Raw genomic sequence first — 22987 nt, forward strand, 5'->3', positions numbered from 1 at the left:
TAGTTTAAATCATCACTATGTATATAATACTTGTTTAAAAGACAATTATAAAAAGATTTAGAAAATTAATTTAGTTTATAAATAATAAAACTAATTCAGTTTTTCTAAATTTTCTAAATTTTTATATAATTTTTTTTTTGAATTCATATTATACAATATGTAACAAATTATTCAAATTAATAAAAATTTACATTATAATATCATATGTAAATAATTTCTTTGAAAATTATATATATATATATAATAATACTTATGATAATTGTTTTAACACTTCTTAGAAGATTTAAAAATTGATTTACTTATATATAATAAAATGTATATTTTAATTATATTTAAAAAATGTAGATAATTAAATTAAATATTTAAAAAATTATAAATTCATTATTTGTAATATCTGTAGCAATTTTGATTATAATCACGATATTTATAGAATAAATTTTTCATTATAATATATATATATATATATATATAATATATATATTATAATAAATATATTTTCATGTTAATATGTACATATACACACGCGTTTTGAAATATTTCATATTGAAAAAATATTGAAAATATTTTTTATATTCTAAAATAAAAAAAATGTTACTTATTAAAAAATATCAAATTAAAACAAATTATTTCTTTGTAATTTAAAATTCTATTCAAATTAATAATAGAATAATAAAGAATTTATTAATTTAAAAAAATGAATTTTTTAAATTCATTATCATATAATATATAAAAGAAATATTGTATATTGAATATTTAAATAAATATTTGAAGAATAAATATTTTACAAAATATTTACAAGTTTTATATTTTATATTTTATTCAACTATACATTCAAATATTTCATTATTATATAAAAAACATTTTTTGCTTTATTAAAATATAATATGTATAATGTATAATATTATATGATACATATATGTAAAATATTTATTATACTTAGTCTTTATATATAAATATGAAAAATATAATTATATTTTAAAAATTAAATATATAAAATACATCATATAAAATATAATATAATATATATAATATATTACTGAATATTTATTATATCATAAAAAATATATATAGAATATTTAATTAGAAAATTAGAAATAGTTATTATAATAAATATTTCTAAACTATATTATTATATAAAATATCATTTATCATATTTTTTAAATAATTTTAATATGTAAAGAAATTAATCCTTCTCTCATAATAATTTTTAATTTTATTTAAAAAATTAATTTTTATAAAAAAAATTAAAGAAAAACGAAAGAAATAAAACTGGCATACCTGATAAAATTAACATTTTTGAGTACATTTCCAAGTATAAAAATATTTTTTCTCTATTATTCGAAAACAAATATATTTTGATATTTGGCAAATAAATTCAAAAGTATTACACAAGATTAAATACATAAATTATTATTTTATAACAAATTCTTAATATTGATTATAAAGAAGTGAATTTCATATTACCCTTATATAGTATTCTTTAATTATATTTTCATATTAATAATCATTTCGATAAAATCTTCCTCGCTTTTATTAGGGTCACATCGTATCATTGTTTGTGTTCCACGATGCGTTATTGCTTTTAGAATCACTGTAATAGATTTACTTATTTCTGATCCAATATGTTCTTCATCATCCTGAGATTTCATATTTTATTATTTTATAATCTTAAGTTTTATTTATTAAAATAAATAAAGATTTTAATAAAAACAAAAACTATTTATACGATACTGTAGCATTTCTTTTTTAATAATCATATAATAAATATGAATATAACGTACTATATACCTCTATAAGATTGCTTTCTATTTCCGCTGATTCAATATTTTCTTCAAATGATGACATAATATTGTAAGTTACATATATATTAATAAATAAATAGAATTATTTCATATGAAAATTAATTTATATACATAACAATTGAATGATCGAAAATGCAATTCCATAGTTTACTATGTTGAAAATCAAAAGTAATAAATAAGCAAAATTAATTTATGTAAAACTTTCATTTTTATTAATATAATCTATTACATTGAAAAATATTAAGAAATTAATACAAATTTACAATGATTTCTATTTGTAATGTTAACATTATTATTTTTTTAATATGTTTCTTTTTATTTGAATTTAATTATTATCTGAATGAATATGAATAAATCAATATTTTGTATAACAATATACTATATCTAAAAGAATTTTTAAAAATCTAAATGAAAATTTGAAAGATTTTGTATACATTAATAAAATTATTTTTATTAGTATATTTTTTATTTATGAATGTTTTATTAGTATATATAAAATATTTATTCTCAACAAAAATAAAAATAATTGTTAATTTAATAATTGATAAATTTGTTGGTAAATTAAATTCTCATTTTCTTGAAATGTATTTATAATTTTAAGTAATTTTTTTACTATAAATATGTAGTTTTTGAGACTATAATTGAACATGTTGTTTTTTGATCACAAAATATTTGTTTCTTTTCATGAGATAAATGAAATATCATATTTTTATAATACACAAATAATATGAAAAAAATATGTATTATAATACAAAACAATTGCATATTGAATGGAATATGTATGAGGAAAGTTTAAATGTATCGTTATCAAAACGTATAAAATGAAAATTTCAATTATATCTATGCAGAATTATAAGATCTTTTACAAAATATAAAATAAATTACTATATATATATTCAAACGGTATTGCAATGCACTTCATAAATTGCATTATTTCATTTTACTAATTTTCGATAGTTTTTATAAATATCGGATTTGATATGATCATCAAGGATTTCAAGAAAAAATCTTCGATTGAAATATAATTTTTTGATGATATAATCTTTTTTTTAGTTGAAAAAAGTATAATGATCTATTTATTATATCTTATATTATATACCATTTAAAATCATATCGTAATCAATAAATCTTATGAATCGATTATTTTTATTGTAAGAAAATTTCATTGTTAATTTTTTCGATATTATTTGTAGTATTTTGATAGTGAAATTTATTCACAAAAATAAAAACACATATAAATAATATTGAAAATTTTAAAATATTTAATTATTTTATTTAAATTGATTTAGATTTGAAAAAAATTATATAAAAATATTTGAAAGAAACTTCTAAAACAGATATATGTATATAGATGTTATGTATTTTTATAATGAATTATAATATTTTATATTGAGTTTTTACTATTTTTACAAAAAAATAGAAAAAAAATAGAATATTATTGCAGAAATTCTGTAAGAGAAAAATATTTTTAATATTTTAAAATATAAAATTATTTTAAAAATTGTATTCTTATATTGAACTTATTTAAAATCTCTATTTTAAAACATCTATAATAAAAAATTATTTAAAATATTAAAAGAAAAATTAAATAATATGGTATTATGTATATACATTAATAATAGTTTTATAAATAATACATTTATTTTTTTTTGTATTATTCAATATTATGATTATATTAATATCATATGTATAAAAAAAATTGATCCAGTCATCTAAAAAATATATTTAGAAAATATAATAATAAATAATAATATAATATAATATATAATAAATAAATAAAATATAATAATAAATAATATGTAAAGAAAAAATAATCTAGTGAAATAAATTTATATACCTTATTTATTCATGAAAAAAAACGTGCTTAATAATTCAATCTTCTTAATGCATTTATCTTCTGTACTTATATAATATTTTGATAATCTTAATTATTAATTTTAATAAAATAAAATTAATTAATTTCTTAATTAGCTTAAAAATATTTATTATATAATTCAAAAATATAAATTAAATTATTATTATAATAAATAAAAATTACAGTTATTATATATAAGTATTTATATTTATATATAAGTATTATGTTCAACAGTAATGAAATATAATGAGAAGTAAATAATAAAAAAATAAAATTAATCTCATATTAAAAAAATGAGATATTTTGTATTTTAAATGATATATAAAATAATCTATATAACACTTTCATACAAAGTTTTATTTCTCTTTTTTAAAAACATTATAAATTTAACATCTTATACATATTTAAAATCTTAATAAAATTACACATTAAAGATTTCTTATTTTCTTTTTATTTTCTTTTTATATCCCCAAGATTGTTTTTTTTTCAAATTCTTTCGAATTTTTGAACGTATAATTTGTTTTAACTCTTGTCTAAGTTCTTTAAATGTATCTTCTGGCACATGTTCTTTTGAAAAGAAATTTTCTGCCTCTAAAATTTAATAAACATGTTATATTCATTATATATTCATAAATAAATATTACATCTTAATATAAAATACAAACCATTAAAACGAATATCATTAATGTCAAAGAAAAATTTATTTGTTCCTTTTATTTCATGGTGTGTATATTGTTCATTATTTATATATTCTTGTTTATTATTGTCTTCATTATCAGAAGAATCATATTTAAATAACTTCTTTGAATTGAAATCAAAGTGAATCTTTTGAGGTTTTAATAACATATTTGACACATTATCATTATCATTATCATTATCATTATTATTATAATTATCTTTATCATTATCATCTCCTGTAATAATAAAAATAAATAAATAAAAATAATATAAATTAAATATTTTAATTAATATATAATACAGAAATTAACTTTTTTCCTTATTTATTTTTTTTCTATATGTATTCAGTAGACTAAATTGTCCTTCTTCTTTGAAACTTTTTGATAATGAATCTGATATTGAAAAATATACATCTTTAGACACTTCTACAGATGGATTTTCATTTAAGACATTATTATTAATTTTATTTTTTTTTCTTTTTTTGTCTTTCTTAGTTTCTAATTCAGATTTCTCTGTATTAATTTCATATTCTTTATGATCATTTTCTGTAGGATCATATCTAATCATTCCTTTTCTAAAAAAACATGTTTAAATATATTTATATAAATAAATAATATTATTATTAATAATAATTAATTAATAATTAATAATAAATTTAAACTAATATTGAAATAGATTAAATTAGTATAGAAATAATTATTTATCAATAATTTATCAATATGTTTAATTTACTTATTCATACTTTAAAAGTTTTACATCCTTATTTGTATTTTCATTTTTTGAAGTAATTGGCACTCCCAAAATATTTTCTAATATATCTAATTGTAATTCCTTTTCCTTTAATAAATCAATTTCATCATTATTTGTAATAATATTTTTATTTAATTTTTGATCTTCTATAAAACGTTTATCAAGTTTAAATCGTTCATCATTTCCCAAAATAATATTATGCTAAAAGAATTAAAATTATTAATTAAATAATTTAAGATTAATTATGAATATTATAAAAAGCTTACTTTTTTTCTAATTTTAAATTTATTAATATCAATATTATCTTCATCATCATTATCATCATTATCAAATAAATAATATTTTCTTTTTTTTTCTTTTTCATTGATTTTAAGTTGCTCAATTTTATCAATATCATCGTCAAATATTATTTTTCCTTGATGTGATTTATTATCCTAAAAGAATAAATACTAAATAAAACATATTCAATAACTCAAAAACTTAAAATTTTAAATATATTTACCAAATTCTTCAATGCATTTTGCACTACTAATTCTTTGGCTTTAAAAATTTGTTTTTTATGTTTCAACGATTCTAATCGTTTTTTTTCAGAAACACTAATTCCATTCATTTTTATTCTCTCATTATTATTATACTGTATTGAAACTATCTTTTATTTCTATAAAAATTTTAAAAAAAATTAATATAATATATAGTCACTTTGATATAAATATTTTTGTAATTAAAGTACAGTGATATTTATTGAATAATAAATTTAGAAAAATTGTGAAACTTGTGAAAAATATTAGAATTAACAAATTTTTAATATTTATAATCCTATGAAATATATGTGGATTAAAGATTAAAATTTATTTTGAAATATTGAAAATTGTTAAGTTTGATTCATGGAACGATTTGTAAATACAAATCAATATAACATTTTAACCTATTAAATTTTAAAAAATTAATTTTATATATGAATAAAAATAATTTTTGAATTAGTGAATTCCTATTTTCAACATTTTTTATTCATTGAAATTTAAAAAACACAAAAAAACTTAATAATTTTTAATTTCCTAACCTAATTTATGTAAGTATTAACACAGTATATGATATATTTCACATCATTATATAAGTATTGTCAATTATTATTTCAAGTGTAATATTGAGAAGTTTATTTCTATAGCAGTAATTTTTATTGATTATTTCTAATAAAATTAATACAAAAATACACAATTAATAAAATATTACATTTACAAATAAGATTGTATTTTATATATTTTAATTTTTTAAAGCATATATCTCGAAAAATACAGAAATTATAAAAAAATGTTTTAAACAAAAAAGGAAAAATTCTTTTTACATTAGAAGTTAATGATTTTTTTATTTATTCATCTTTCAATATTACTTAACGAATCATTTTTAAAAATTATTTATTCTTAACTCTAGCAATTCAACAATTTAAAAGTTATGCATATGTAAAATTTAATGTTTTCAGTGTGTTTGGCAAATTAATTTGATGTTTTATTCATATTTGCTTTGTATACATTCATAATTTTTATACATAGTATAATTGCCAGAAATTTTTAATGTTGATATATATATAACTTATTCTAACTTTTATAAGCAATATTTCAAAATATGAGTAAAAAAATTCTATTAATTTGTAATTCTCGTATGAAAACTTTGAACTCTGGATTATGTTTATAATTTTTCATAATAAAATAATTAAATGATTCAATTTGTTAATAATCAAACTTTTTTCTGGAATCTACTGAATATATACCATACAAGATTTATATATATTTATATATATTATATATATTTATATCAAAATCTATATATATATATATATATATATATATATATATATATATATATATATATATATATAATATAAATAGTATAGAATGTAAAAAAAGGCAATAAATTTTGTGTGCCAAAATGAATGTTATATTTGATATTAAAATATTATAATAATATTAAAATAAATAAATTGTATTATCAAAATTATTTGATCTTGTGACATCCTACAGACTTGTAAAAATCATTGTTGAATTTTTAAATAGAAATCTATTTTTATATATGATAACTGACATTGAAACATTTTGATTTTTTTATTTTATTAAAATTTAAAAATCTTTATATTCTTTTATATATCTTTCTACATTCTTCTATGTAAAGTTATTTACTATAACTCTTTAATTATATGAAATAGAAAAAAATATTTCAAATAAATTAGGCTTAATAATAGCTATTTAAATAACAAAAAATTAATATTATTATTTTATTAAAAAAAAATAAAAAAATCCTCTATATTCAAAATTTATTAAAAATTTGTATCACTTTAAATGATTGACTCCTATAAATCATTTAATTTATAACATCATATAGATATCTGATTATATAGTTTCAGAGAAAACAATGTGTAATATTTTATATCAACTACTTTATATATATGATAGTTTTAATAAATGTATCTAATAAATATAATAATTAAAAAAAAATAATAGTTTTATTAATTTATTTCTTTTTCTTAATATAACGCATTATTTTTTCCTGTATTATATGGGGATTAATTATATTTATTGTATATGTAGTGCGAATCTTTGGAATGGAATATCTGTATGGAATTTTTATTGAGTTTCAAAATTTCATCCTAAGGATATAAATAAATAATTATTAATAATGTTATTTAAATACTACTTCTTTATATATATAAATTTATAAGATAGTTTTATCTATAAGTTGTATATAATAATATATAATAAAACATAATAACAAAAATTATACGCATACTATATGTTTTTTCTATTATATATATTTTAAATTTTTTTTTTTTTTTAATACTCTTTTGTTTGATTGAAATTTTTCATAACAAAATCTTATTATCTAATTAATCTCTTCAATATAATAACACATATAAATATATATAAAAAGTTTATCGATACATACATGTATTTAGAACAATGATCATTATTTCTTATTTTTTGAAGCATTTCTCTTCGAATTTGTTATTATAATATTCTGCAAAATTAGAATAAAAACAATATATTAGAATTTTTTTATAATTTTTAAAAAGTATATTTTTGCGTTATAAATTTGTGTGATTTTGATGTTCTCTAAATTTTTCTCAATTGAACTTTTTCAAAAAAAAATTACTAATGTAAAAAAATGTATCTTTGATTTTATATTTTAATAATCTTTCAAAAAAATATATTGAATCAAGATTCGGTTGTCAGTTTTCAATTCATATATTAAAAATTTTAAAACAATTTTATTTATTTATATAAAGATAAGATCATCTTGATATTTATAAATGATACCATATTTTTAATTTTACCGAATTATAAAAGCATACATGTATACATTTTTACATACATGTATACATACATATATATATACATATATTATATACAATATTATATATGTATAATACATTTTAAAAATTTTTAATATTAATTGAAATGTTTATTTAATAAATAGAATTATAAAACAAATCCAATAAAAATAATTTTTCATGTTCTATAATATAATAAAAAATCATCAAGATTTAAAATTAAGATTTTAAAAAATTTTATTTGCTATTTTTGTTTATTAAAAATTTATAAAATCGAATATTTATTATTTAAAACATTTTTTTTAATAAATTATTAGAAATAATCTAAAAAATAATGATTAAATTATTTAATTGTATATTTTATATATAAGTGCTACATGCATTAAAAAATTGCACAATATATAATTATAAATATATAAATATTGTATAAATTATTAATACATTTATTAATTTATTTAAATGGATCTAATAATTTATCACATAGATTTCTAATGTATTATAAAGATTCATCAATTTATGTAGATATAATAGATTAACAGAAATTATAATCATATATGTATGTATTTTTACAAATAATAATGAAAATTATAAAAAATTAAAAATTGAAAATTATAAAATATAATTGTAAAAATTAATAAAAAATTAATTTTATTATATTCATTTTTAATAAAAAATTTGCATTTATAAATATTTTAATTTCAATTTTGGATTGTTGAATCAAAAAGAAATGATAAATTTTTAAATTTTCAAATTCAATTTTATAAAATATGTTCTATATATTTTTTAATAATTTACAATTAATTTATATATATATATATATATATATATATATATATATATATAGTAATTTAATTTTCAATGAATAAAATAATTATCAGATAGTATAGTAAATAATGCATTGCATTTATCATTGAATTATATTCATTTTATTATGTATATATATTATTTATAAATATGTTTTCTGTATTTTTTTTTTTTAAATTGCCATATCATATATATATATACATGTAATTTTCAATCAACTTATACTATTATGTATTAATATCTTCAATAAAGAATATTTCAGTCTTAAAAGCAATACTATTATTTGATATTATTATCGTTGTTCATATTTTTAGAATAGAAAGGTATGTAAGTATATGTATATACGATGAAAACAATGAGTTAGTATAGTATAATATTTTGTTAGTTTCCTTATTTCATATTATTTATAACATTTCTTATCAAAAATATTAATTGAGAATAAGGAAATAATAATACTACAAAAATGATATATCAATTTTGTTTAGTTTCTTGCGAAGATGTTAACATTAATGCAATTTCTTCTGTGCCATCTGCAGAGTTTGTTACAAATTTCGGAAGTATTTCTGATTCTTTTTTATTATCGTTAGTATACATGAATGTTCCATGTTCTTTCATGTTTTCTAAAAATTGTCCTTTCGTTGTTTCTGTGCCATCTAAAATATCATCTAAACAATAAAATATTATATTAGATATATTTTAAAATGTTTTGAAAAATAAACTAATTAAAAAATTAACAATTAAAATATACCATGAAAAATGGAAGATATTTTATCTTCATCATCAATAAAATAGAAATATTTGTTATTTGCAAAAGCTTCAATGTTATTAAACGTGTGTAAAGAAATATTCATGAACCATAATTTTTTTTTTTCAGCATTGATATTTGCAGATAACAATTCGATTCCCTATAGTTAAAAAAAAGATATATTATTATATATATAATTTCAAGCAATTTTACTTTATATATTTCTATATATGTATATTTTATTATTTTATGAATATTTTTATATTTATATTTTATATATACACATATCTCTTACTTTTATTGCTGTGTAATCGATACTTTGTATTCTTTCACAATCAATAATAAATAATATATTATTTTCATCATGTTTGCGAATTATTTTCATCATTTTGTTACAAAAGTAATTCGCAGCAGGATAAAATAGTCCACTATCTGGTTTGAGTATTATATATTTATCTCCAAGTTGTGTCTAAAAAATACAATAAAAAAATAATATTTGATTTCTTAAATGTAGAAACGATAATATATAATATTATTTTTCTACTGTAAATTTATATAATATTATACATTTATATCTGACTGAATTAAAAAATAATTATTTTAACTTTTTATTTCAAAATGTTTTATAATAGATGATAGTATGTACTAAAAATAGTAGAATATATTCTACATATAAAAATAAATGAAAAAGTCAAAATGATATCTTTTACTTACATGTATAATAAATGAATACTTTATTAATATTAATATCACAAACATATATAATAATAAGGTACTATCTTTTACCTTGCATTGAATCACTTTGATTTTTGGTCTAGCAGATGGTTGAAGAAAGAAAACCAAACTAAACAGAGCACCAATTAAAAGTCCTAATTCAACACCAAACATCACACAAACTAAAAATGTTACTATTGCAGCAACAGCATCTTTTTCTGCAATTAAAAATAAGATATTATTGATGATGAAATATAAAAATTTTATTTGAAAAAGCCAAAAAAATGTATTATAATATATTTATTTGGTTTTTCAAATAAAATTTTCCAAATGAATATATTATACAAATTATATTCATAGATAGTTTACCGTAATATTTAATTATATTTTTATTCTTATATTATAAACATTAAAATTTTGAAAAAATTTGCGCAAATTTATTCATTTCATTTGAAAATGCAATAATTTTTATTCTTTTTCTTCTTTCATTTCTTTTTAATACATTTTTCAATTTCAGATATTTATCAAATATGTGTATATGATTATATAATAAATTATATTATTTTGTATTTTGCAATTAGAAAAGATTGAAATTTGATAAAATATCAGATTAAATATCTTGATACACTTATATGCAAAAGAAAAAATTACTCTATAATTAATATAAAATTTGATAATCATTTTGATTTTACTTCATAATATTGTAAAAAAAATCTTAATGAAAATGATTGCAAAAACAAAAATTTTATTGTAAATAATATATTGCAATGATAATAACATTCTTTTAACTTTTCTATATATATATATATATATATATATATATATAAAACTTTTTTCATTTAGCGAATACTATCTAAAACTACGAATCTTAAAAGTTACAAATCTTATAGATAAATTTATTATCTTATAGATACTTATTTTTGTTATAGATAGTAGTGATAAAAATTTAAGAAAAAAGAAATTAAAGGAAAAAAGAAAATAAGAAAAGAATTATTTTTTCAATAAACAGTATTTATATAGAACATTTAATTATATATTGTTTTATTATTGTATGGATAAAACTTACTGCATCCTTTCCACAACAGCTTTATTATTTTCAAGTCAATGATGAATACTACCGCGCTTATTAACACTGCTGAAAGCGTGGAACGTGGAATATAATAAAAATATGGTGTTAAGAAGCTCAATGCCAGTAATGTCATAATTCCTAGAAAAATATATTTATATTATATTATAACATTATTTATTTATAATTATTTGATTATTTGAAAGGAAAGAGAAACATATCATATATAAAGAAAGGAAAAAAGTAAAGGGAAATTTTCCAAAGAAAAATCAATGAAAATATGTATATCATAATTGTTATTAATTACAATTATTTTTTTATATGTTTTTATGTATTCAGAATAATAATTTTCTTAACTTTTAACTATTTTTTTTTAGAGCTATTATTCTATTTAATATAAATGTTTTATTGTTTAATTGTACCGAAACAAAAAAATGCGAATTTTAATACAGATTATAGTAGATTAAAGCTATGATTACAATCGATACATTTTTTGATGAAATAATATATAAATTATATAATATAATATAATATATAATATATAATATATAATAAATACAGAAAATAATCAAATAAATATATTTTCGTAAGAGTAATTATAATTTTATAAGCTTAAAAATATTTTTAAACATTAAACAGAATTAAATGAAATTTTTATTTATCTTCTATTATTTCAAAATCATTTTCTATAGTTACATTTCGATTGTACATTAATTGTTAGCATTAAAAGAAATTTCATTTATTAAGTAGTCCCTTTATTTTTTATTTAATCTATTTTTACATTTTCATATCAAAATACGTAAAAATATTACCGACATATATACCAGCCATAGGCGTTCGTACACCGCTGGCAGAAATGACAGCACTTCTGGTGAACGCTCCGGCAGCTGGCATCGAGGAAACAAAACTTCCGAATATATTGCACAAACCGAGCGTTAACATTTCTTGTGTCGCATTTACATTACTACCACTCGCTAAAAATACAAATTCTCAGTCACTTGTATTTCATCGATATTTTAAAACTGTGGACCTGTATTCAAAACACGTGGACAAGAATTTGCAAAATATTATTACGAAGTAATTTTCAAACTTCCCTTTAATAATAAAAATCTAATTCTCCAATTTAAGTTTTTTCTAAATCGATGTGACATCAATGCTAAATATGAAAAACTTAATGCGTATTTGGAGGAGCTCCAGTGACATCGTTTTCTGGTCGAAAATATTATTTACACATATTATCGTATCTATTTTTCATATTTATTATCGTATTATTGTTGACGAATTATATACAACATTTTATAAATATAGTTTCATATTTTAAATAATACATTTATAAATTTCTCAATATAGCAATAAATATAAAATAATTTTATATGTAAAAATAAATGTAACAGATTAAAATACAATTTTTCATTGATGATAATTAAATTTCAATAAAATTCCTGAAGATATTAATATTAGAAAAATAATTACAAATATTAATTAAATATATTTTATATATATTTTTTATTAAGTGTATTTATTAAATTATATCCCAGATTTTTTTTATTTTATAGTTTAATTTTAATATTTTAAAATTATTTTAAATATAATATTTTTTTAAATATTTTTAAAGTTATATGTAAAATTTTAAAAATTATTAATTTGTCTTATTAATTTTTACTTTTTAGTTATTTATTAAAAAATTAAAATATTAATCGAACATAGATATAGTAAATTAATTAAAATAATAATAATAAATAGTAAATATCTTTTACAAAAATTTTTTTTATGACAATATTTTTCAATATTTTGTGAATCAAAGATTCTGATGTCATTTCTACCAAATTCTGAAAAAATATAATTTATATATTTAATTTCAAGTATTTCTAATATTCATAAAATATTTTAATTTTGTAACGTACTACGGAAAAATTATTATTAGGAAAAATTACTGTTACTATTACTATATTACTTCATAGTAATAAAATAAATAAATGCATTTCCATTTAAAAGAAAATTTATGGTAAAAAGTATAAAAAAATAGATCAAATGATACGTTATATCATCTTGATTAAAATAAAAAAGGATTTGACGTATTATAAATTATCATCTTGTTCTTTTTTTAACTATATGATACGGAAATATATCAAGTAAATTTATTATTACTTGTATTTATAAAAAGAAATACATATCTTGATTTTAAACTCAATACTTGAGATAGCTACGTCATTTAAAAGATGACTACATTGTATGCAATTTAATACTGTTCTTTATTTTTAAAGATCTTCAAAAGATATTTATGAATAAATTATTAAATGAAAAAAATTTGATACTTCTAATTTTTGAAAAAATAGCATGTAAACTTTATACAAGAAGAAAATTGTTAAATTTAAATTTATATAGTATAATTTTATTTTTCTTAATTGTTAAAAAAATATTAATATAATATTTTTATCTAAAATTTTTAAAATATTAATTTTTGCTTTAAATTAAATATTTAGATTCCTAATTTGAGTATTAAGTGTCTGTTATAAATATATAGATTGATGTTAATTAGATTTCTGAAAATAGATATGAATCTGAAATCACTAAAAAGATATTTGGGATTTTCCATTAATTAGATTTAATATTAAAACACGTGGCTGATAAATCCTTTTTAAATAATAGATACAGTCAAATCTTGTTAATACGAATGTTACAAGACAAAAACTTTAATTCTTTTTTTGAGATTCGAGTTATCGAATATATATTATATAATTTTGAAAGTAATATGTTATAATCTGATTATAATCAAACAGATTTTCATATAGTTAAAAAAAAAAAGATTTATAAGTAATATAAGAATAAACAATATAATGTTCTATAAAAGTATATACTATTAGAAAAGTTATTTAAATAATATAAAGGATTTAATGATAATTTTATACTTTTAATTTTTAATAATTTTTATAAATGATTTTTATAAATTAGTTTTAAATAAATTGGAAGTAAAACTGAGATAAATTTGAAATAGAGTGAAATATAAATTAACAAAGTTACGATCAATAAAAATATTTGTACATTCTTCTAAAAATAATCGAATTAATAATAAAAAAATAAATATGAATCAAAAAATATGAAGATAAAATTTTATGATCAATTTTTTCAAAATGTAAAATACATTTGTATTGTATAAAATTAAATAAATTAATATTAAATTGATATTATTTTTGATATAATAAATAAATAATTAATAAAAAATAGTAATATACAATAAATCTAAATTTATTTTTGTATTTTTGTAATGTTGCTTATTATCGTATATAATATGAAATATTTTTTTTATTAATTTAAATATTTATTCAAATGTATTAAAATTATATATGAAGAAATACAATACAATATATTTATTTTATATATAATTATAATTATATATTTTATATATAATTTCAATCATTATTTATATTATTGCAGAAATATTATCAGATATATTAAATAAAAATTCTTTGTCTTTTGTTAGTTAGATAAGAGCATGAAAATATATTCGTAATAATATTTTTTTAAATACAAGTCCACTATGTTATTAAATAATTTAAATAATTTACCAAATGCTTTAGCAATAGCTACATTTGCCAGCACTGATACCAAGGGCAATACAATTATTCCCGATCCTATGTGAGAAGTCATTTGCCAAAAAGTATAAGTTTCATTTCCAATATGAGATGAAAATGGAGGTAAAGAAAAATTGGGAAGTCCAGATTGTATTTTTCCTTCAAATCAGAAAAAAAATTAATAACGAAGAATAATTCATTGTAGGAATTCTCAATACAAATTTCAATAAAATAAAGAAGAAATAAACCTGAAAGAATGAATGGTGAAGATCCTATTTTTTCGAAATAAAAAGCTATCGTGGAAGTAAATAAAATCACCAAAGCATTACGACAGATGGAGAAAAACCATAAGACTTTTTTCAAATACATCTTGTTATTTTTTTTCTTTGTTTGACTATTATCATTTCCAAAACAACAATTCATATCTTTTAGTTGCTGAATAAAAATGTGAATAATATATAATATATAATAATATATAATTGTAATTTTTTTCGGAATAAATCATTGAAAATCTCGAAATATTAAAATTCACTTCAAAATTTAAAAAATTTTAATATTCTCGAAATTTTTATATTTCGAAATTTTCAAAATTTAAATAAAGAGTTGTTACGATATGAATTTATTTTCATTTAACTAATTATATTTACATTTTATATTTTAAATTTATTTTAATTTAAAAATGGTAAATATAATGTAAAGTACAGTTTTATATTTAAAAACAAAAAAGGTAAATACAGTTTGTATAGAGAATTATGGGATAAAAATTAAATTTTTTGCAAATTATAAGAATGATTATTAACTAATTATGAATTTAACAAATTTTAAAAATTAAAATTTACTAAAATTTATTAAAATTTTAATTTTTGACAAAATAAATATTAGAAAAAAAAAAAATAAATTTTATGAGTTTTGAGAATTTTAAAATTCGAATGCTTCGAGATCTCATGAAATTTCAGATTTGAATTCCTTGAATTTAAAAGTCATATTTCAATTCATATCTAATTTTTTTTATAATCATAAATATTAAATTATATAAATATTAAATATATTAAATAATAGAAACTATTATTTTATTTTTGTAAATTATTATTTCGAAAAAACTTACTCTAAAAAATAAAAGGAATACTATACTGCAAAGTCCAAGAATTAAATCTGCTACTCGTACATTTTCGATGTTTTGAAATATTTTTCGCAGATTATCAACAATATTGTGTGCTTTAAATTTCAATCCTAAAAGTCCTTGCAATTGTGAAATGATAATAATAATCGAAGTAGCAGAAGTAAAACCTGATGTGACGGGTATCGATATAAAATCTACTAAGAAACCTGTATAATATAGAAAATTTTATCATTTAATATTTTTTAATTACATTATAAAATAAATGAATGATAATAAACATACATACTTATATCAATCTTGCAATAGCACATAGATTTTGATTATATTCATTAATGAAATAGATTATAATAGAATAGTATTATACATATAGAATTTGTATAATCTTTTGAATATGTAAAACTTAAATATGTAAAAGTAAATATTTAAAAATATGAATGAATTTTTTTAGAATGTTTTGTAAGATGTAAATATGTACTTTGAAGTCAAATGAAAAACATTAATATGCTATTGCAGAATTAATAAATGCTATATTCTTTCTTAATTTATTACCTTGTATACAAAAAAATTTAATTTTTTTTTATATAATAATTTTTAATTTAAATATCATATTACTTGCAATTTGAGCATTATATTTGTAAATATATATTAATTTTGCCATAATAATAATAGTGTATAAAAAAATTAAGCAAAAAAATATTATAGATATATTTTTACATTTTTATAGAATGATATTTAGAAATTATATGACAAAATAAAAGAAAAATATTTTGTAAAAGAAAAAGAGTTTAATATTTTGTAAAATATTTGTTTTGTTTGATAATTTTGTTTAAAATAATTTTTTTAATATGATATTTCTTTTATTAACTCTTACTATTATTTTTACTATTACTTTTATATAAATATTACTAATATAAAAAATATTTAAATTATATGACATAATTAAGTTAAGTTTGATTAAATAATACATAAAATAATGAAAAAAAATAAAATAATAAATAATATATAAATAAAATAAAAGTAATATTATTAAATCCAATTTAAAATTTAAAATTTATGAATTATAATAATATATTTGTATACGGGTAATAAATCCAAAGATAGAAAATTGTTCGAATATTGTATATTATTTAAGATAAATATGCACGATTTCATCAAAATAATTAGTATGCTATTAATCTAATTTTTTAAAATATTAATTTTGTAAAAAGTATAGTAAAAGTATATTTAAGTATAATTTTTTTTCAACATTAATATTACTTATTTAATAATTTTAATATTTAATTTTTGGATTTCTTATGAATGCTGAATTTGAAAATATTAGCAGAATTGTGCACATCTATGTATAAATCATTACTGAAATACACAAATGCAAGTCAAGTAGAACATTCATTCCTATCTTATGATTTTTTAAAATATTTTTTAAATTATACACATATAATATATAATATTATATACATATAATTACAATATATATATATATATATATATATATATATATATATATTATATAATTTATACTTTAATATAATAATTTTCAATACTATATGAAAAATTGAAATTAAAGTTACAATCAAAACAAAATATTTTAAAAATATAATCTTTCTCTATTATAAAATCAAAATCAAAATTTTTATCACAACTATTTTATTTTATGATATAAAAAAAATTATTTATATGTGTATATATATATATATATATATATATATATATATATATATGCGTACATATTTTTATAGTGTTATAAAATTATAAATTAAAAGTAAAAAAACTTTTAAAAGTAAATTAATAGATAGCAAATAAATATTTATTTTAAGAATTAGTTAAGATATGAAAAAATAGTATGCTTATTTATATTGTAAATATTTTTGTTGCTTAACTTCTTATGTATTTTAGAGATTCGTTAATATAAAAATTTAGCAAGTATATAAATAATTTTTTATTACTTTATCTTTTTTTCACGTAGTTAAATTTAAAATCAAATTTTTTGATTATTTTATAATTTAGTATTTTCTAATTATAAAAAAAATGATTAAATATATTATTCAATCATGAATCATATTATTCATAGTTTTGCATTTAAATTAGTTTCTTCAAAAATATATGTGTTGTACAAATTTTTGATAAATCTATTCTAAAGATTAAAACAAATACAAAAGTTAGTATGCAATAATATCGATTAATTGGGTTATTTAATTATAAGCAATTAAAATTTGCGTTAAACGAAGTGAGACAAAAACAGTGATACGTTGATAAAATCGAGAATATCTATTTTCATCTTGCTTCGTTTAACACAAATTTATACAAATAAGCTTTTTATAAAATTGCAAAAATTTTTTTTAATGTGCGATATTTCTAAAAAAAGCATTAAATTATTTATGACACTTAGCTGTTAATTTTGAAGATGTTTTAATTCCAGTCTTGCAAAGTGATACATATATATATATATATATATCTCAACATCTACATTTTTTGATATCATACATAATTTTTTGTTACAAGATGATAGAGAATATAATGAAAATTTATTTACATATATAAAATATTCTAAAATATTTTTTTAATTATCAATTGTCTTCTTCTTAATTTTTAAATTATTTAATTTTCAAAATAATATGAATAATATGAAACAGAAACTTCTCTCATTTTTAATAAAATTACATGTATATTTGTTAAATTTGCCTTTAAATTATTTTCTAATATAATATTGAAGTATTTAATTTAATATTAAATATTCAATTTCAATATTGTATTTAATATTTAATTTATCTTAATCTAATTTTCAAATTAGATTATTATAAGACATAAAAAAGACTTCACGTAAAGAAACACTAATTTAAAAATTTTTATATATATATGTATAGATAATAACATGTGAAAATCTTTCTATTATAAATAATCTAGTTTTGCATAGAGTTTTGCATATTATTTAATTCTTTAAGTATATTTTATCTATAAAATCTAGTTAGTACCAGAAATATGCTATTTTTTCATTAATTTAAAATTTATTATAGATTATAAGTAAAATTTATTTTGTATTATACTATAAATTTCTTATAATCGAGTATTGATAATAAAAAAAATATATAGATAAGTAAAAAAATAAAATATAGAACAAGAAATAATTTAGACTGAAAAATTACAATTACAAAAAAGAACAATATTTATCAAAATTTTTTCAAATGCATTGTACAACAATAGTTGTAATTCTCCTGTCCACATATTTTATAAATATTTAAAAATTAGGATAAATTTATCAAAATCCTTTTTATTATCTATTTTCAGGTTTCATAAAAAAAAAATTCGAATATGATAAACAAAGTGACGAATTCATCAGCTATGTAATTATGTCATAAATTCACATGATAATGATAAAATATGAATAAAATTCAATGCAATAATAATGTATAATAATAATAATAATAATAATAATAACAATAATAATAATAATAATAACAGTATTTGCTAATATCTTGAAAACTAAAAGAATCCTTTTATATATATATATTTATATAAAAAAAAATTGTTTAAAATGATAATATATCTCAATACCATTGAGAATTGATAAAGATCATATTTTGAATAATAATCCAAATTCCGAAATGTTAAATATATATAAAAAATAAAGTCTTTACATATTAAAATGATTTTACTAAAAAATTTTGTATAATTTATTTCATTGAAAAATTCTCACGATCTTCATATATTTAAAAATTATCATATAATTTATTTTGCTAGACACATTTTTGTTGATACTATGATAATATAATGTTATGATATCGTTATAACAGAGGTGACTGCCTTTTACACCAAATCTTTTGATTATAATAGAACTTCATTTATATAAAATTTTAATAATTGTTTTAAATTAAATGGATTTAAATTTTTAGCTTATATAATAAGAATTCATCCTTGTTTATATCTGCTCAATTGTTCAAATAATAAGTGAATTCAATCGGCGAGAGATTTAATCAGTGGAATTATAAATGAAGTTATATTATATCCGTAGAATTAATCGAATATTCCACTATTTTTGCATCTGAGTATCATTATGTTATTGAAATGTTATTTTTTTGAAACTTTTGAAAGCTATCGCAATTAAAAATTATTTTATTGATACGAGCCTAAACGTAATACACCCATCAGTAATTCTACGCATCCAGCGAGAAAACAAAAAAGCACGACAAAATCCACTGACATATTTCTCGTATATTCCAAGGTTAAAAGTGACATCAAAGATGAAGGACCAATCGATACTTCTTTAATTGTTCCGAAAAAAAGGTAGAGTAAATTGCCCATTAAGCACGAATAAAGACCATACTGCAAAGAATTCAATATTTATATCTAATTTAACGTACATAAATATAACATAAACACAATAAATTAATATAAGTAATTAACATATTTCTATTTATATAATAAGATAATTTCTCTCTTTATATTTCTGTTTTTTTTAGAAAATATTTTATAATATATAGACATTTTATTTAATATAGAGACATGAAATGAAATATATGGAAATTGAAGTTTGGAAGGAATTTTATTTTATAATTAAAAATTTGGATTTAAAAATTTAAAAATCAAAATTTTATCAATAATATTTTTAATATATCTTTGATTATTTTCTTAGATTTTTTTATATAAATATTTTTTAATTATTGTCTCGTGTTACATTATAGAATATTATTCTAAATTAATTTATTTTTCTTTATATATAAATTTGTATATATGAATGTATTTAAAATTATATTTTTAATTAATATATTTTATATATAAATTTATAAAAATTTTATATATAAATAATATATAAAGTCAAAATTATCTGTAAAATCTCAAAATATTAAAAGAAAAACGTCAGATTTTAAACTTTTATGTAGAAATATAAAAAGAAAAAGATAAATTAATTATAGAAAAATTATTTAATTACTTATATATTTTTATAATAATATTATAAAAAATATTATTATAAAAAACAGAAAGTTCGTAAAAGAGTTCAAAAGGGATATTTTGTAATATCAATTTAAACATATTCAAACAATTATAAATATACTTTTATCAAAAATTATTTATTTTACACTATATAAATCTTATTTTAATACATGTGTCATAAATTATATATATTTCTTTAATAGAAATAAAAGAGAATAAAGAAAAAAGAATATTTCAAAAACTTAATTAATTTTTACATAGCAATATATCGAAACTATGAGATATTATCAAAAAAAAGTAAAAAAATGAATTAAAATTGAATAATTTGTTTTCTTAAAAATGTTAAGTTCAATTAAGTAAACAATAGACTACAAATTTTGTAATTTATAATCTTTTTAATATTATAATAAAAAATTTTTATATTTTTTTTAAAAACTTCTTTTTTCTAAAAACTAATATCAATTTAAACAAATATTTTTACGAATATTATCATAAAAGTAATATTAAATAAATAAAATCTGTTAATAAATTGATAAAAATAAATACCTGGGCTGTTAAGCCTGCAAGTGCAGCATATGCGATACTTTGAGGTATCAGGGTTAATCCTAACGAAAATCCAGCTACAAAATCGGAAATTGCATCCAACCGAGTATACTTTGGCAACCAATTTAATATTGTTATGTATTTAACAATTGAAAAATTTGATTTATTGTTATCTTTTTTAGACAAGACATATTCTTCCAATGGAATAGATCCTGCCGTTCCAGACATTCTTTTTGCAAAATGAAATTGTAATCGAAAAACACTGTATAATTAATATGATTAAATTAATTATAAAATTTACTCGCTTTGTTACTTCACAACAGCATAAAAATCGCATTCAAAAAAAAAAAAAGACAAAAGAGTTGTCTTGAAGAAATCGTGTTGTACACTGGATTATGCACCTCGTGCCACTATATTCGTATTCCACGAACATAAACGCGGTTCTACTTCTATCAGCATATTTTCACCGCTTCCAAATTGTTATCACTTGATGAGTCTTTCGTTAAATCTTAAAGTAAACATTTGGCGCCAACAAAATTACAACGTTTTGCTTTATTGTGTGATTATTATTTGTTTCACGTGCGATGATCCTTGTTCATATATTGATAAAAACTATCAAAAGGACAAAGATCATGATCAATCTTAATAATAAAAAAATGCATAGTATAAATGTATATATATTGCATCTCTATTTTTATCTTTGGATGGAAAGAGTTAATTTAAATCGGAATGAATTACATACAATATGTTAATTCATGTGTTTTATACATATTTATTAGAGATCAATAATTAAAGAAATTTTAAAAATCAAGATAAGATGATTCAATGCTAACGTCTTATTGTACACCTATTTCACGATTTTACTACTTTATCTATTAAAATATTTATAGAATATAAGACAATTGAATAGTGCCCTTATGTAAGTTACTTTATAATTTTAATCATAATTATTTAAACTATTATTAACTATTAACTATTTACTCATTTTATATGATTCAGCTGTATATAACAATATTATATATGGAAAAAAGTTTAATAATAAAAATTTATTTCAAATGAATGGATTATATAGAATAAACATTTCAAGAATACT

At 16.9% G+C, this 22987-nt stretch overlaps 3 protein-coding genes and 1 long non-coding RNA gene across 4 annotated transcripts; 1 reads left to right on the forward strand and 3 right to left on the reverse strand.

Annotated features, from left to right (window-relative positions):
* Positions 1 to 1394: 1394 nt before the first annotated feature.
* LOC147656953 (uncharacterized) lies at positions 1395 to 2140 on the reverse strand. Its single transcript, XM_086912442.1, has 2 exons — positions 1789 to 2140; positions 1395 to 1637 (listed from the first exon to the last, which is right to left on the reverse strand). Exons 1-2 carry the CDS (start codon positions 1843 to 1845, stop codon positions 1485 to 1487), a joined length of 210 nt encoding a protein of 69 aa, XP_086768568.1. The 5' UTR covers positions 1846 to 2140; the 3' UTR covers positions 1395 to 1484.
* A 1629-nt stretch (positions 2141 to 3769) lies between these two features.
* LOC147656954 (uncharacterized) lies at positions 3770 to 6400 on the reverse strand. The gene is made up of 7 exons (XM_086912443.1): positions 6146 to 6400; positions 5588 to 5743; positions 5352 to 5519; positions 5078 to 5286; positions 4647 to 4909; positions 4323 to 4571; positions 3770 to 4248 (listed from the first exon to the last, which is right to left on the reverse strand). Exons 2-7 carry the CDS (start codon positions 5693 to 5695, stop codon positions 4097 to 4099), a joined length of 1149 nt encoding a protein of 382 aa, XP_086768569.1. The 5' UTR covers positions 5696 to 5743; positions 6146 to 6400; the 3' UTR covers positions 3770 to 4096.
* Positions 6401 to 9314: 2914 nt separating this feature from the next.
* Positions 9315 to 22341, reverse strand: LOC100864262 (sodium-independent sulfate anion transporter). Its single transcript, XM_031919609.2, has 11 exons — positions 21898 to 22341; positions 20547 to 20742; positions 16411 to 16631; positions 15554 to 15740; positions 15300 to 15464; positions 12546 to 12707; positions 11734 to 11874; positions 10740 to 10885; positions 10249 to 10422; positions 9957 to 10113; positions 9315 to 9873 (listed from the first exon to the last, which is right to left on the reverse strand). Exons 1-11 carry the CDS (start codon positions 22120 to 22122, stop codon positions 9680 to 9682), a joined length of 1968 nt encoding a protein of 655 aa, XP_031775469.2. The 5' UTR covers positions 22123 to 22341; the 3' UTR covers positions 9315 to 9679.
* Positions 20207 to 22194, forward strand: LOC147656955 (uncharacterized). Its single transcript, XR_015293391.1, has 2 exons — positions 20207 to 20703; positions 22077 to 22194. It is a non-coding gene; the product is annotated as an uncharacterized LOC147656955 (long non-coding RNA).
* Positions 22342 to 22987: the final 646 nt, after the last annotated feature.

Source organism: Apis florea, unplaced genomic scaffold (genome assembly GCF_048593485.1).
Source record: "Apis florea isolate Af1SG1 unplaced genomic scaffold, ASM4859348v1 contig_3391_pilon, whole genome shotgun sequence".
Lineage (NCBI taxonomy): Eukaryota > Metazoa > Arthropoda > Insecta > Hymenoptera > Apidae > Apis > Apis florea.